Source organism: Pelodiscus sinensis, chromosome 6 (assembly GCF_052426305.1).
Source record: "Pelodiscus sinensis isolate ZL-2025 chromosome 6, ASM5242630v1, whole genome shotgun sequence".
NCBI classification, from domain to species: Eukaryota; Metazoa; Chordata; order Testudines; family Trionychidae; genus Pelodiscus; species Pelodiscus sinensis.
The window spans coordinates 23,751,712-23,764,861 of record NC_143057.1 but is presented as its reverse complement, the minus strand read 5'-3'; the positions used below and the strand labels follow the sequence as shown (position 1 = coordinate 23,764,861).

The 13,150-nt window shown below is 41.6% G+C and overlaps 1 protein-coding gene across 4 annotated transcripts in view; it reads right to left on the bottom strand.

The window, feature by feature from the left end:
- The window catches only part of ZDHHC21 (zDHHC palmitoyltransferase 21), an 85,638-nt gene that overhangs the window by 19,684 nt on the left and 52,804 nt on the right, over positions 1–13,150 (bottom strand). For 3 of the 4 annotated variants that reach the window (XM_075931558.2, XM_075931555.2, XM_075931557.2), the window contains one exon: positions 12,069–12,185. In XM_075931558.2, the coding sequence (XP_075787673.1) occupies positions 12,069–12,185 (117 nt within the window). Of the gene's footprint in view, positions 1–8,321; positions 8,458–12,068; positions 12,186–13,150 lie in introns of all 4 variants that reach the window. The other variant, XR_012904628.2, reaches the window with a different exon arrangement.

The following is a 13,150-nucleotide window of genomic DNA, read 5'->3' as shown; positions in this document are numbered from 1 at the left end:
TGCAGCTTTCTAAAGGTAGATTTACCTATATTTGGAGGGGGATAGAGAAGGCAGAAAAGGGGACAGGAAAGGATAAAAGTAACAGAGATACAGATGGACAGAATGTTGCCCGAATACATTTTCTAATAAAGGTTGCACCTCCCTTAACCAGGACTCTGGCCCAGCAACATCTGTAGTCATAAAGGACCATGGATGTTCTTGGATGAGAAAGCCCCGGGGCAGGAGGGCCAGCAGCTGGGAGCCTGGCAGGGCTGGGAGCCCCGACAACTGATGGTAGTGGGACCGGAGCCACTGCAGCCCAACCGAGGCCACAGAAGTGGGACCAGTGCAACCTAGCAGAGGAAGGTTGGCCGTGGCCAAGGCTACTACAGCCCTCCAGGGGCTCAGACTGTGGGTCGCTTGAGTGGTATGGGCCTGGGGCTGCAGCAACCCGGCATTAGAACTGTGAGCCCATGGCAGCTCAGGAAGCAGTGGGGCCCAAGCTGCCTGCCGCCCAGGAGCTGGGCTAGCACCATGGCAGCCCAGCCAGCAGCGGGGACAGAGTGCGGCAGCCCTGCTGGGGCTGGAGACTGTCAGCAGGCAGCCCGTTTGGGAAGGAATGAGCCTGTGGCAGGGGCTGCAGGCTGAGGGGCCATGGCAGGGGACCTCTCCTGGTCAGGCAAATTCCTTCCTTCAGGACCTATCAAATCCAAAAGGTGCTGGACCCGGGAGGTCCAACCTATAATTTCATTTTTTATTTTATTCTATCCAGGTATAGGAGAAGTTTTAAAATAGCAATTTCTAGCTCTGGTCCCGATTGTTCCTTTGCTAAACTTAATTACAAGGATTTAAAGTCCTTTGATTACATTTCTCTTGTGTTTGAAAAACAGGTAAATCCTCATTATTTGACTAATCAAAACAGTACTTAATAGATTATCTGATTAAGCATAGGATTGCAAATATTTTCAGTTGTAAGATGATTAATAGTTGAGACAAAAAGCATTTTGGGCCAGAGTTGTATAATTTGTGTATTGATGACTTTATAAAAAAAAATGTGCGGTGTATATTAAAATGTAATGGATTAAAATTGTAAAGTGGGGAAAGAATAGTAAAACTGCAAATATTCTGAGTTTATGTATTCCTTATTTACATAATAGTTTTAATTAAGTAAATACAGTATACTTTATATGCTTCATTATAGGGAACAATTATCTGAGTTGCTGTTTATAAAACAAAAAAAGGGCTAGGATTTTATCTGCTGATGTAAATTTTTTCTTGTTTTTTATCTGTTGTTTATTTTTCAGTTTCCATTTTTCAATTAGCATGGAAAGTTAAATAAAATATTACCCTCCAAACTAAAAGTATAATCCCCAAAGAGTAAAAGAACATTACACAAAACTTATTTGGCTAAATTAAACTTTTTTTTCATTTCTCTAAGGAAGGAGAATTAAAACAATCAAACAAAAACAGTGACAAGTGTTGGTTAAAAGTGGTTGAATACTTATATTTAAGAATTTACAAGTTATTTTCAGCAGGTGCTGAAAGCCATTTTCCACTTCGCAATGAAAAGGACATGTACTGTAACAATACACAGTTCATGATCACATTAAAATGCTTATAAAGGACAAGAGGTTAGATGGACGGTCAAGGCATCACAAGGTATAACAGAACAAGCTGCTCAATACCAGCTGCTAAACTATTTTCTCTTCCAGCCTTTCCCAGAGTAAATAAAGAGAAAACATTGCTACGAGATCCACACAGTATTCATATACAATGATACTGGCATATCACTGTACACTGTACAAAGAATTAATTAACAAGAAAGCCTGGCAGCATTAATCAAATTACTAAATTCACTGTCCACTCAACTTATATAAGCATCAACATTTAGCAGAAATGATAGAGTATTTATCAGAACTATGGTAACCTATCTAGTATATAGCTCAATGACTACAGAAACATAAATGAAATCATAAATAGCTAGCATTGAAAACACAACATATCATCTGTGTAATATAGATATATTATGTAATACAGAAAGACATGACAATGCTGGGCTGCACCGAAAAATTGAACAAAAATCCTTTAATTCTATATTAATCATCTGTAAGAACATACGGAAAAATGAAAACACATCCCATTTAGCATTTTAAATAAAAACAATCAAAGGTAATCCTTTAAAATTAGGGTTCAGATTAGTCTCCGCAAAGGATGCAGTTCAATTGAAACATCTGGTAGTGTTATGTTGCGAGACAAACCTTTTTTTTAAACTCTGGAAATGAGATTAGTAGATCTGTTATGTGTAAGTGTCCAAGTAATTTCTAATTATTTTATCTGGGTCAGAGATAATCCGCTTTTACTGGTCTCCTACTATGACATCAGAGGATCACTGCTGAAGCGATTATCCTGTTACCTTCCACCAACCATGGGAATATGGGATTTTGTGCGTGTGTGTGTGGTTTTTATATCTACATCTCAAAATAAAAGAAAGAGAAGAGGCCGATCATTAAACCCCACATATCTAAAAAATAACAGCCTTAAAAAAAAAGTTAGGAGACTGAATCCCTTAGAGTTCCAAGCAATTTAAAAACAATGAAAAAGAGAATAAAAATTAAAAACAAACTAAAATATGATTTTAAATAGCATCCCATATTATTCGGTATTTGTATTTTTTTATTTTATTTTCACATAAAAGTGCAAAGTCACAAGTAAAGGTGGACATGAAATTAGTAGTAGTGCAAAAAAGTTCAAAATAAGTGCAGTTTAAAAAATGCCCAGATTACATGAAAAAAACCTGCATTACACTTAATTTTTTACTTTATACAGTATAGGGATGAGAAAGGTTAACATGTTAACAGCACCCTTAATGGGTAATATTTACCGGTTCTGGTTAAGCGCTCCAGCCCCCTGGAGCTCACTGCAGACAGGGGCTGCTCTGGCCAGCCGGCCGGACCAGCCCCTGTCCATGGCAGGCCTGGCTTGGCCCTTCCACTGCAGGTTACATGCTGGCTGCTCAGGAGCAGGCCAGCAGGAAATTCTGGCCCTGCTCCTGGGGAGGCAGCTTTGCTGTGGCAGAGAAGCCTCCTCTCCTGGAGCAGGACCAGCATGCCCTGCTGGACCCACTCCTAGGAAGTGACTTTGCTGCAGCAGTGAAGCCTCCTCCACAGAAGCAGGGCCAGCAGCTCTTGCTGGCTCCCGCTCCCAGTGAAGAAGCTTCACTGTGGGCCCGCAGTGTGTGTCACTATATAACCGCTAAGATTTTTAGTGGTTACGCAATTACCTTTTTACATGAATTTTTACATTTCTAGTACTGTACTGTATTTGCTTCCTTACTTCAGGTTCAATAATAATGACTGCGGGGATGCCAGGTATCCAGTATTGACTTGGACAGTCCGGTATTTTCGCCTCCTGTCCGGTAAAAAAATTTAGATAATACCGGGTACCTAAAATGTCCAATATTTTCTGATTTTTTTCCTGGCCAGGAGACGAAAATATCGGACACCTGGCAACCCTACGACACAGTCGGCAACTGGGCCGACCCCTGGCCTCTTGACCCCCCCAGGCTCCCGACCCCCTGCTTACCTGGTTCTGCAGGGAAGCTGCATTCTGGCTTGATCAAGAAAACAAAAAGCGTAAAGACCAAGGGGAAGCAATGCCTTCCCTGGGTCTTAGTGCTCAACCTCTCCCTATTCCTATACCTAATCTGACTCTGCATGCACTCTGAAAGGGGCCATGCTGTTTTAATGCTGTTTTTTTATTATTACTATTATTATTTTGCTTAATAACTCTTGCTTAATAAAAAGAGTCTTTTTTGCTCAACAACTTTGGTCTCCCCCCCTCCTTTTTTCCCCCCTCAACAGAACTGTTTCCCCAGTGTTTAGGGGGGGGAGGGGAGAAGGGGTATTCAGTATTTTTGGTTAAACCATCTGGCAACCCTAACAATGAGAGATACAGTACAGGCAGTCCCTGAGTTATGCGGATACAAACGGGGCTTTTCTCGCCCCGGAGGACTGGAGCGGCGGGACGCTCAGATGCACTGCAGCAGACCAGGGAGACGGAGCAAAGCCATGGAGGACGCGGGCGGTCACGCCACCTGCGTCTCCCTGGTCTGCTGGGGGGGGGGGTGTGCAGCTAGTGCCCCCCGTCTCTCCCCCCAGGAGACCAGGCTTTTCTTGCCTACGCCTGGGGTAGAGCAGCTGGGGCGCTGCCGGGTTGGTCCCGCAGGGCCGCTCCTCGGCGCTACTGTACCAATCCGGCAGCACCCCAGCTGCTCTGCCCCAGGCGTCTTGATTCAGCCGCTGCTGGTCAGTTTCAGCAGCGGCTGAATCAGGACGCCTGGGGCAGAGCAGCTGGGGTGCTTCTGGGTTGCTCCAGTAGCGCCGAGGAGCCGCGCTACTGGAGCAACCCAGCAGCACCCCAGCTGCTCTGCCCCAGGCGTCCCCAAGTCAGCTGCTGCTGAAACTGACCAGGGGCTGACTACAGGAAGCCCGAGGCAGAGTTGCTCTGCCCCAGGCTTCCTGGAATCAGCCGCTGATCAGTTTCAGCAGCAGCTGACTTGGGGACACCTGGGTTCTTAAGTTGAATCCGTATGTAAGTCAGAACTGGAGTCCAGATTCAGCCGCTGTTGAAACTGATCAGTTTCAGCAGCGGCTGACGCCAGTTCCGACTTACATACAGATTCAACTTAGGGACTGTAGGTTTGTTCTTATCTTGTACGTAACCCGGGGACTGCCTGTAATATACAAGTAGTAAATAAAAAACTCGGATATCTATTTACTTCTTGTTAATCCTTGTACCTCTAAATCTAGGTCTTTTCTAAGTTCTGAGACCCTCTACTTTTGATATATTGGCATTGGAAAAGGTTCGGAAAAGGGCAACAAAATGATTAGGGGATTGGAATGGGTCCCATATGAAGAGAGATTAACAAGACTTGTACTTTTCAGCTTAGAAAAGGGGAAACTAAGGGGGGGATATGATAGAGGTGTATAAAATCATGACTGGTATGGAAAAAGTGAATACGAAAAATTCCTACAATATAAGAGTTAGGGGTCACCAAATGAAATTTATAGGCAGCAGGTTTAAAACAAACAAAGAGAAGTTTTTCTTCACTCAGCACACAATCAACTTGTGGAACTCCTTGCCAGAGGATTTGTGGTGAAGGCTAGGACTTTAACAGGGTTCAAAAAAGAGCTAGATAGATTCATGGAGATTAGGTCCATCAATGGCTATTAGCCAGGATGGGTAGGAATGGTGTCCCAATCCTCTGTTTCTCTGGAAGTGGGTGACAGGAGAGGTATCATAGGAGGATTACCTGTTGTGATCCCTCCCTCTGGAGCGATCCCTCCCTCTGGAGCATCTGGTATTGGCCACGGATAGCAGACAGAATACTGGGCTAGATAGACCGTTGGTCTGACCCAGCATGGCCATTGTTATGTTGTAGCCCAAGACCAAATATCTATACAGAATATTTTAGACCAGCAGCCCCAGCCCTGCAATCTTAAATCAGCTGAGCATGACGATGACATGGGCTATTATCCCATGCAGATGTACCTAACGTTCCCTCCAGAATACTATGACATTTTTAGCATCCAGGTCTTAAACTCCTCTGACCTTCCAGTAGGGTGTAAAGTTATGAAACTAAAAGAATGCACAGCATGGTCTAAAATGGAAAAAAAAATTTACAAAAATTGGCTCATACTACAGAAAATTAAATCAAAGAGAGATTTAGAAGCTTAGAAACCATATTATTAAAGCAGTTTTTAGAAATGAAGTGTACAGGCATACAGCTGTTTCTTTAAATATGGTCTAAAAGATTATAGTAATATGAGCAGATGGACTGAGGGCTTGTCTACACACAGAAATTGTGCCACCTTAATTATATACCACTATATTTAAAACAGTATAATCCCCTAATGTAGGTGCAGTTAAAGTGGTATAAAAGTGCTTATACCAATGCAGCTTATTCCCCTAAGCAATAATTCACATTACAAAAAGAGGCTCTTTATAATGATATTTACAGGCACACAAGAAGTTGTACCAATTTCAGTATTCTGATTTAAAATCAACCAAAATAGTTCAGTCTCAGAGAGAAGAACAAAAATGAGAATGTACATTTTGAGACTGCAGGCAATTGGAAAGATAAGCTAAGTGATATGCTTTTTGTTTAGTTTAAAAAACCATTAAATATCAGAGGTCTGAGAGAGTTGAATGAAAAATTTAATTCACTATAAAAACCTCAGGCATTTCAACTATGTATTGAAGACAGAGCATGGTCAGAATAGAGTTCTGGCAATCTTGGACTACTACTATTCTAACTTGCATTAAGAGCTGAACAACCAGCCCCTAGCTAACTCCAGGATTTTGAGGGCGGATACCAAGGAGGAGGCAGAAAGCCACTTCTGTCCCCATCCACTTCCCTTCTTCAGGTATTCAGAAGTGATACCCAATAGCATGTGAAGATGAAATACAATAGGCAGTAATGTCTTGTAATTGTCTCTTAGGACAGAAGCTGTTAATTTTTAAAATTTTTGTAAAATCCACCTAATTTTACAACATCAATTTTCTTAATTGTGAATTGTTTAGTGCATTTTCAACAAGCTCTAGTTCAGATATTCATTTAACTCAATCCACAATGAAGGGCGGTATAAAGAGGTGCCATTTCATTCATCTACCCATTGTTAAGGACTAGTCGACTAATCGACTATCTGATAAGCAAATGCTTCCCCCCTTGCTGCCTCTATCAGAGAGGCACTGGGGCTCTTTTACATTTCAAAGGAGGAATGTGTAAGTGCCTATTGACTAGTTGAGTAGTTGATGGAAATTCCATTAACTGCTCGACTAGTAAATTAATCGATATTTAACATCCCATTGTATTCCAAGTTTTTTTTCCTGTGTGGACTAACAAAAATAATCTTTTAGTTGCTTTTAGTTGCCCTTTAAGGATGTTAAAATGTGGTTATCGGGCTAATCATATAGTCAATATAAATTGTTAGTCGATAGGACTCCTCTGCAGAGCCACATCAGAGGTACATTCAGGACCTGGCTCAAGTTGAGACTGAGCAGTCCTGGCTTGTGCTAGCTTTGGAAGCCACTGGTGCTGCGGCTCTGCATTTTAAATGTCAGCTCCTCCTAGCACTGGCTCCTGCTGTATGACAGAGGCAGCAAGAGGGGGAGGGGAAGCAACTAGTTGCTTACATCCCTTCTCCTGGTAGCTTTAAAGAACTAGCATAGCTAGGAGGGCTACAGATTATATTTCATTTGTGACTCTGTTTATTAAATTTCAATCACTTACACTGGTGAAAAAAGAATGCAATTAAAGAGAGTGTAATTGCACTGAACCACTGAACTGCACTGAATATGGGAGTTAACTATAAAGACAATGAAGTTGCAGGGATTTAGTTTGAGGCCCCGATTCTTTCATTTTTGGTGTTCATAAACAAGTAAGAAAAAATACTGCTGCACTTCAGATCCCATATTGAGTTTGGAGGGTTGGCAGAAAAAATTAATGAGCATATTTAATATGGAAATCAATGAAAGCAACTGAGAACCTTCTAAAGCTTTTAAAAAAATTCTGTATACTGAATCTAAGGGTACGTCTAGACTACATGCCTCTGTCGGCAGAGGCATGTAGATTAGGCTACCAGACATAGTAAAATGAAGCGGCGATTTAAATATTCGCCGCTTCATTTAAATTTACATGGCTGCCGCGCTGAGCCGACAAACAGCTGATCATCTGTTTGTCGGCTCAGCGCGATAGTCTGGACGCACGGGTTTCGACATCAAAGGTATTTGTCGACCACCCAGGTAAGCCTCGCCGCTTCATTTTACTATGTCTGGTAGCCTAACCTACATGCCTCTGGTGACAGAGGCATGTAGTCTAGACGTACCCTTACTTAGATTAAGTTAACATTATTTCAGCATACTTACATTATCCCTTCTCCATAACCAACATGAACTATTGGCTTTGGTTTCTATAAAGTTAAATAATAAGCCTTTTTTTTTTTTTAACAGATTGTATTATTCAGAGGTGGTAGTCAGTTTGGATTATAGAGCAGGTCAGCACTACTGAAGTTTGTAGTTTGGGGTTCTTTAATTTTAAGCCAGATTGCAGCATCACTTCTAACATAAGGAAAATAAGTGTAAAATGTTAATTTGCTGAATTCATTTAGTCACAATTTGAACAGAGGGTCTAATTTTAGGTTATATGAATTTCAGACTAAAAGTTGGTGTTTTAAATAATACAGCCACAATTATCTGAGAGCTACACAGCCAATTGCGGTTTGATGACAGCATCAAAGAAATACTGTGAGCTAGATGGGAGCCAGGGAGAAGAAGCTACTCACCCTTCACATTTCTGGCACAGAGCATTGGAAAAAGAGCAGGAATGCTGCCTGTTCTGCTGAACTACTCTCCAAAGGCTTCTGACTTGCCAATCCCACTTGCATCCACTCCTCAGCATCTTTGTAAATCACGAGAGCTCTGCTGGAGCAGATGCTAATTTAGTATAAATACCTTAAACTGTGACTTCCCATACTTTCAGAAGTTTGGGTTTCTTTTAAAATTAGCATTACCTCTGAATTCCCTGGCTTAATGATTGCCTCTTGCTAACTACAATACTCTTATGAAGTCTTTTACCTTTAGTTTATTACAACAGAATTTAAAAGATAAGTTTGTGTTTTATTGATTCCATATCAAATTTGCTCATCTTACAAATATTTATTATTCTACAACAGGGCTACTCAACACATGGCCCTTGGCCCGTTTGTTTGCAGCCCACGGTGCGGTTTGGGTTTATATGGGGCTCAACACATAGCCCGTGGGTGGAATCCTTTGAACATGGCCTCCATTGGGAACACGCTCCACAATGGGAAGTCAATATAATGGTCTTCTGTTAATATGCATTTTAGTAGTTAAATTCCTAGACTGTCATTGCTCATTAAAAGTGCTGTCATATGGGTGGAAATTGGGTAAATATTACATTTAATTAATATAATCAGAACTAACTTAAATGGGGACTGTGTGTTGTGTAGTCTTGCCTTAATCTTTGTATTCATGCCCATCAGTGTGAAAGAAGCTATTTGGATATATTTTTTCATGTATATGCAACCACATTTAAGTTGCGCCCTTGGCATGTGCTGTATCATTGTGGCCCCTGGGGCATGTTAGGTGCGTCACAATACACACCAACTTTTTACTCAAAAGAACTTACAATCTGATTTCAGTCAGTGGTGGAAGAAATGGGGCAAACTAAACAAAAAAGTAGACTTGGATGAGAAAAAACAAGATACAGAAAAAGATTATCTGGTTACTTAGTAAAGTCACATGTAGCATGGCGAAGTATGTTTTTTTAATGTATAATATTAGTTGACATCTTGGTTTCCCAACAGAAATAAGAGGTATTTGAATGAGAAATAAAACGATGGTTTTTCCAAGTACAACTTCTGCAAACTTATTCTGGGATCTAAATGTCTGGCTAAGCTTTTTCCATCTTGTACATCAGTGGTGGGCAACCTGTGGCTCACTGGAGTTCTATGGGTGGCCCACAAGACATTTTGTTTACTGTTGCCCAAACGATGGGTTGCTAGATTCCACTGGTTTCCATCCACATAGTTTATTTTCCTACCATTATTACTAAAATGACACGCATGTACGGGGCTCGACAAATTATGGAAAACCCTACTCACCAGACAAAAAAGGGACTCGCCACACCCCCCAAGTGTTTTTTTTAATGGCATAAATTCCTAATAAGAATAAGAACAGTAATTACTAATAAGTTAAATATCACCCAAGTTATTAATAAATATCTTATAAACCTCTACCTTTTCCCTCTGCTGCCATGTCTCCTCCCTTTGCTCCATCAGCTCCCCTGGTGCCTGCTGCTCCCAAACCCCTCACCCTCCTCTGCTGTCCTGACTCCTGCCCTTCTCACTGCCCTCAGCCTTCCTGAAACCAGCCCCCTCCACCAGCCCTTCTCTCCCCCCTGTGCCCACTCCTCCAGTAGCCCCACTCTGATCATGTGAGCTACTTCTCCTCATCCCCTCTCCTAACACCTCCCTCTACACACCTGCCCTGCCTCTCTCCTCTGGTGCTGGTCCCTCCCCTGCAGGTGTCTGCCCTTCTGCTTCACCCCCAGAATCCCCTAGCACCTGCACCCTCCTGGTGCCTCCTCCTTCCCTCACTGCCCCTGCCCCCTTTGCCCTCTTTTTCCCTGATACCTACCCCCTCACCACCCTCATGGCCCTGTGCCCTCGCACATGCCTGGCCCCATCCCCGCCTTCCTCATGCCCACCCCTTCTTTCAAGCCTTCTCCCAGCACCTCCCCCCTCTAGCCCCCAATGCCCTTACCCTCTCCTCTCCCAGCATCACCCTGTCCCCCTCCCACTGACAGCTCCGCTCCTACCCTTTTCCTTATTGTCTGCACTTGGTCCCCTGGCATTTGTCTCTCCTTCACCCCCTGTCCCTTGGCGCCTTCCCCTTTCTTCTTCTTCTCCTCTTGACTTACTGCCCTCCCCTTCCCTCTCCTCAGCCCCTTCCCCATATTTTTCCCCTTCCTTTTTCTTCCCTTCCCTCCGCACAGCACAAGCCCCTTCCCTCTCCCCTCCCCTCCCCTCCCCTCCCCTCCCTTCCCCTCCCCTCCCCTCCCCTCCACTTTGCGGGGTTGCTGGAGCCTTTTTTAATCTGGCGGTCGCCGGCCGTGACGTCAGGACGCCATGTCATGCCAGCGTCCTGGCGTCTGCCGGGGTCCCGCCCTCTGGCTCACGCCCCGCCTCCTCATGCCCACAGGCAGCCCAGTGCTGAAAATCGCTGCACTTCCCCCTTCCCAGCGGCGTTCTGCTCCTCCACCGGCCAGCGGATCAGATGGGGCCGCGCTGCCCATAGTGCGGACTTCAGTTAGTCCGTCACAACAGCCCACTGGGCCAGTCCACCCCTGCACTCGCCAGCTGGTAAAATCTACTCGCCACAGGCGAGCGGGCGAGTGTATTTGTCGAGCCCTGCACATGTAAACCAAGTGCACATGAAGTGAAGTGCAAGCTGATTGCACACAATATTGACTGTGACAGCCCTGCGCTTCATTGCATCCAAAGCGCTGCTATGGTTCAATTGGCACACCTTGCAATTCTAGATATGTAAGCAGAGTTAGCAAAACTACCCTATCCCAGAAGATTGTCTCAGTTATGACTATCTAGAGGCCCACTGAGATGAAAGAGGGACACTCATTGTGGCCCTCTCACTAGCCTTGGATGCCCATTGCTGCTGAACATCATTACCAGTAATAAATTTTGCAAGACAAATGATACATTTCGGTACATAAGCACAAACTTTCTAATATTTTCTTTTTATCTGAGCACTGGAACTTCAGAAACTTATAGTTTAGTCTTTATAAAGACTAAAAGGTTTCCTCTGCAACTATTAAGTTCTAACAGAAGGAGAACCATGTTATAGCAACCAAAGTTTTATTTCTTATTATAAAGTAGATATTACGTGTTCATGGTCATTCCAGTTGGAAAGCTTCCTTCCAGAGGTTGGCTATTTACTGATTTTCCAGATATTTAAATATTAAACTAATTTATCTTGAAACTCTTGCAATTCTGCAAACTTAACAGAAAACTTAAAACTGTATGCTTTAATTGAATATTTATTAAAAGGTTCTTCTACCCAGCATGTATAATTAACTCAAGGCTTCATTGCCGCAAGTTATATATATACACATTTATATATATTTTATTGCATTGTAGAGTCACAGTTACACTATATAAGAAAAAATAATTATAAAACCCTTATCATCAGGACAAAAGCCATTCGCTTACTGATGGAATTTAGGAATATATTTCCCCTATTGGTAAGTTATTCCATAACTGTTCCTCTCTGGGAAAAACTACATTTTTTTGCCCTTTCCTCCCCTACAGTGCACTGAAAGACTACTTATACAGCAATTTGTCTGTTTATATATATATATATATATATATATATATATATATATATATATATATATACATTCAATACTGCCTGATAGTATATACATATATAATTGAGTTGTGATACTCTGATAAACTATCTAAAAAAAAAAAATCAAACACCGCAATACTTACAGTGAAAATACCCATTAGCTGAGTGTAAAAGAGCCCACTTATTCCACCTAACATTATTATGCCCATGAAGGTCGATATTCTTAGCAGGGCAAGTTCATGTCTAAATACAAAGAGATCCTATGAACAAAGAAAAAGAGAAAAGATTGTTTAGTTTTTAAAAATTACATGAAGAAAATGATTCCTGAACAAAGCAATAACATTAGATAACTAATTCATGACATTTATGGCTAAAAGCAATGCACTTATATGAGCTAGGTAGTATTTTTTCACTGCATAAAGCCTAAAAGCTCAGTACCTGTAAAAATATATATTTTATTTACACATTCAGACATATAAAAAGTTATTTGCTAGACTGACAAATAACTCAATCCACTATTTAAGGTTTGGGAGAAAGCACTGCTATTTATTGCTGACTTTTCCTCAGCAAAGCATGCCACATGCTATTTTCTATACACTTGTCTTCCCAAGAAAATATCCAACTAAACTTTCTCTGCTATCTTGGCTCTAGCCATAGTCAATTTCATTTTTGATAACACCTTTTAAAAAAAATAACACTTAGAACTTGACTCAAAGATGGTACTCTAGTAAAATGAAAATATACAGTACTTGGTTTATGTTAAAGAAATACCAACTACCATCCTAATTTTAGGCTACTTAAATCCTCATATGAACTTGCATATTAATCCAACAGGATTTGTTGCTCACATATGAATATATTAAATAGAATCTATGATCTCAAAAATATGCCTCCAATGCACACATGTGGTTTAAGACTTTCTACTCAGAAAAGATGGATCGCGACATGAAACTATGACCAACATAAAAGTAACACAAACAAAAAATGAATGCTGTTGTTAATGTCTAGCATTTACTTCAAAATTTTTATGTTGTGGCTTGCCCAGAAGTTTAACTTTTAATAAGGACTGGAATGTGATAAATAGGATGAATAAGTAATTTTTAAAGAGCCATTAAAATAGGATTTTGATTTTATAGTTGTTTTTTAAAAAGTATCTTTAAAAATAATGTGACAAATAAATATTAAAGAAGTTATGTTTTCTGCTAAAATGTTAAAGTGCAACCAC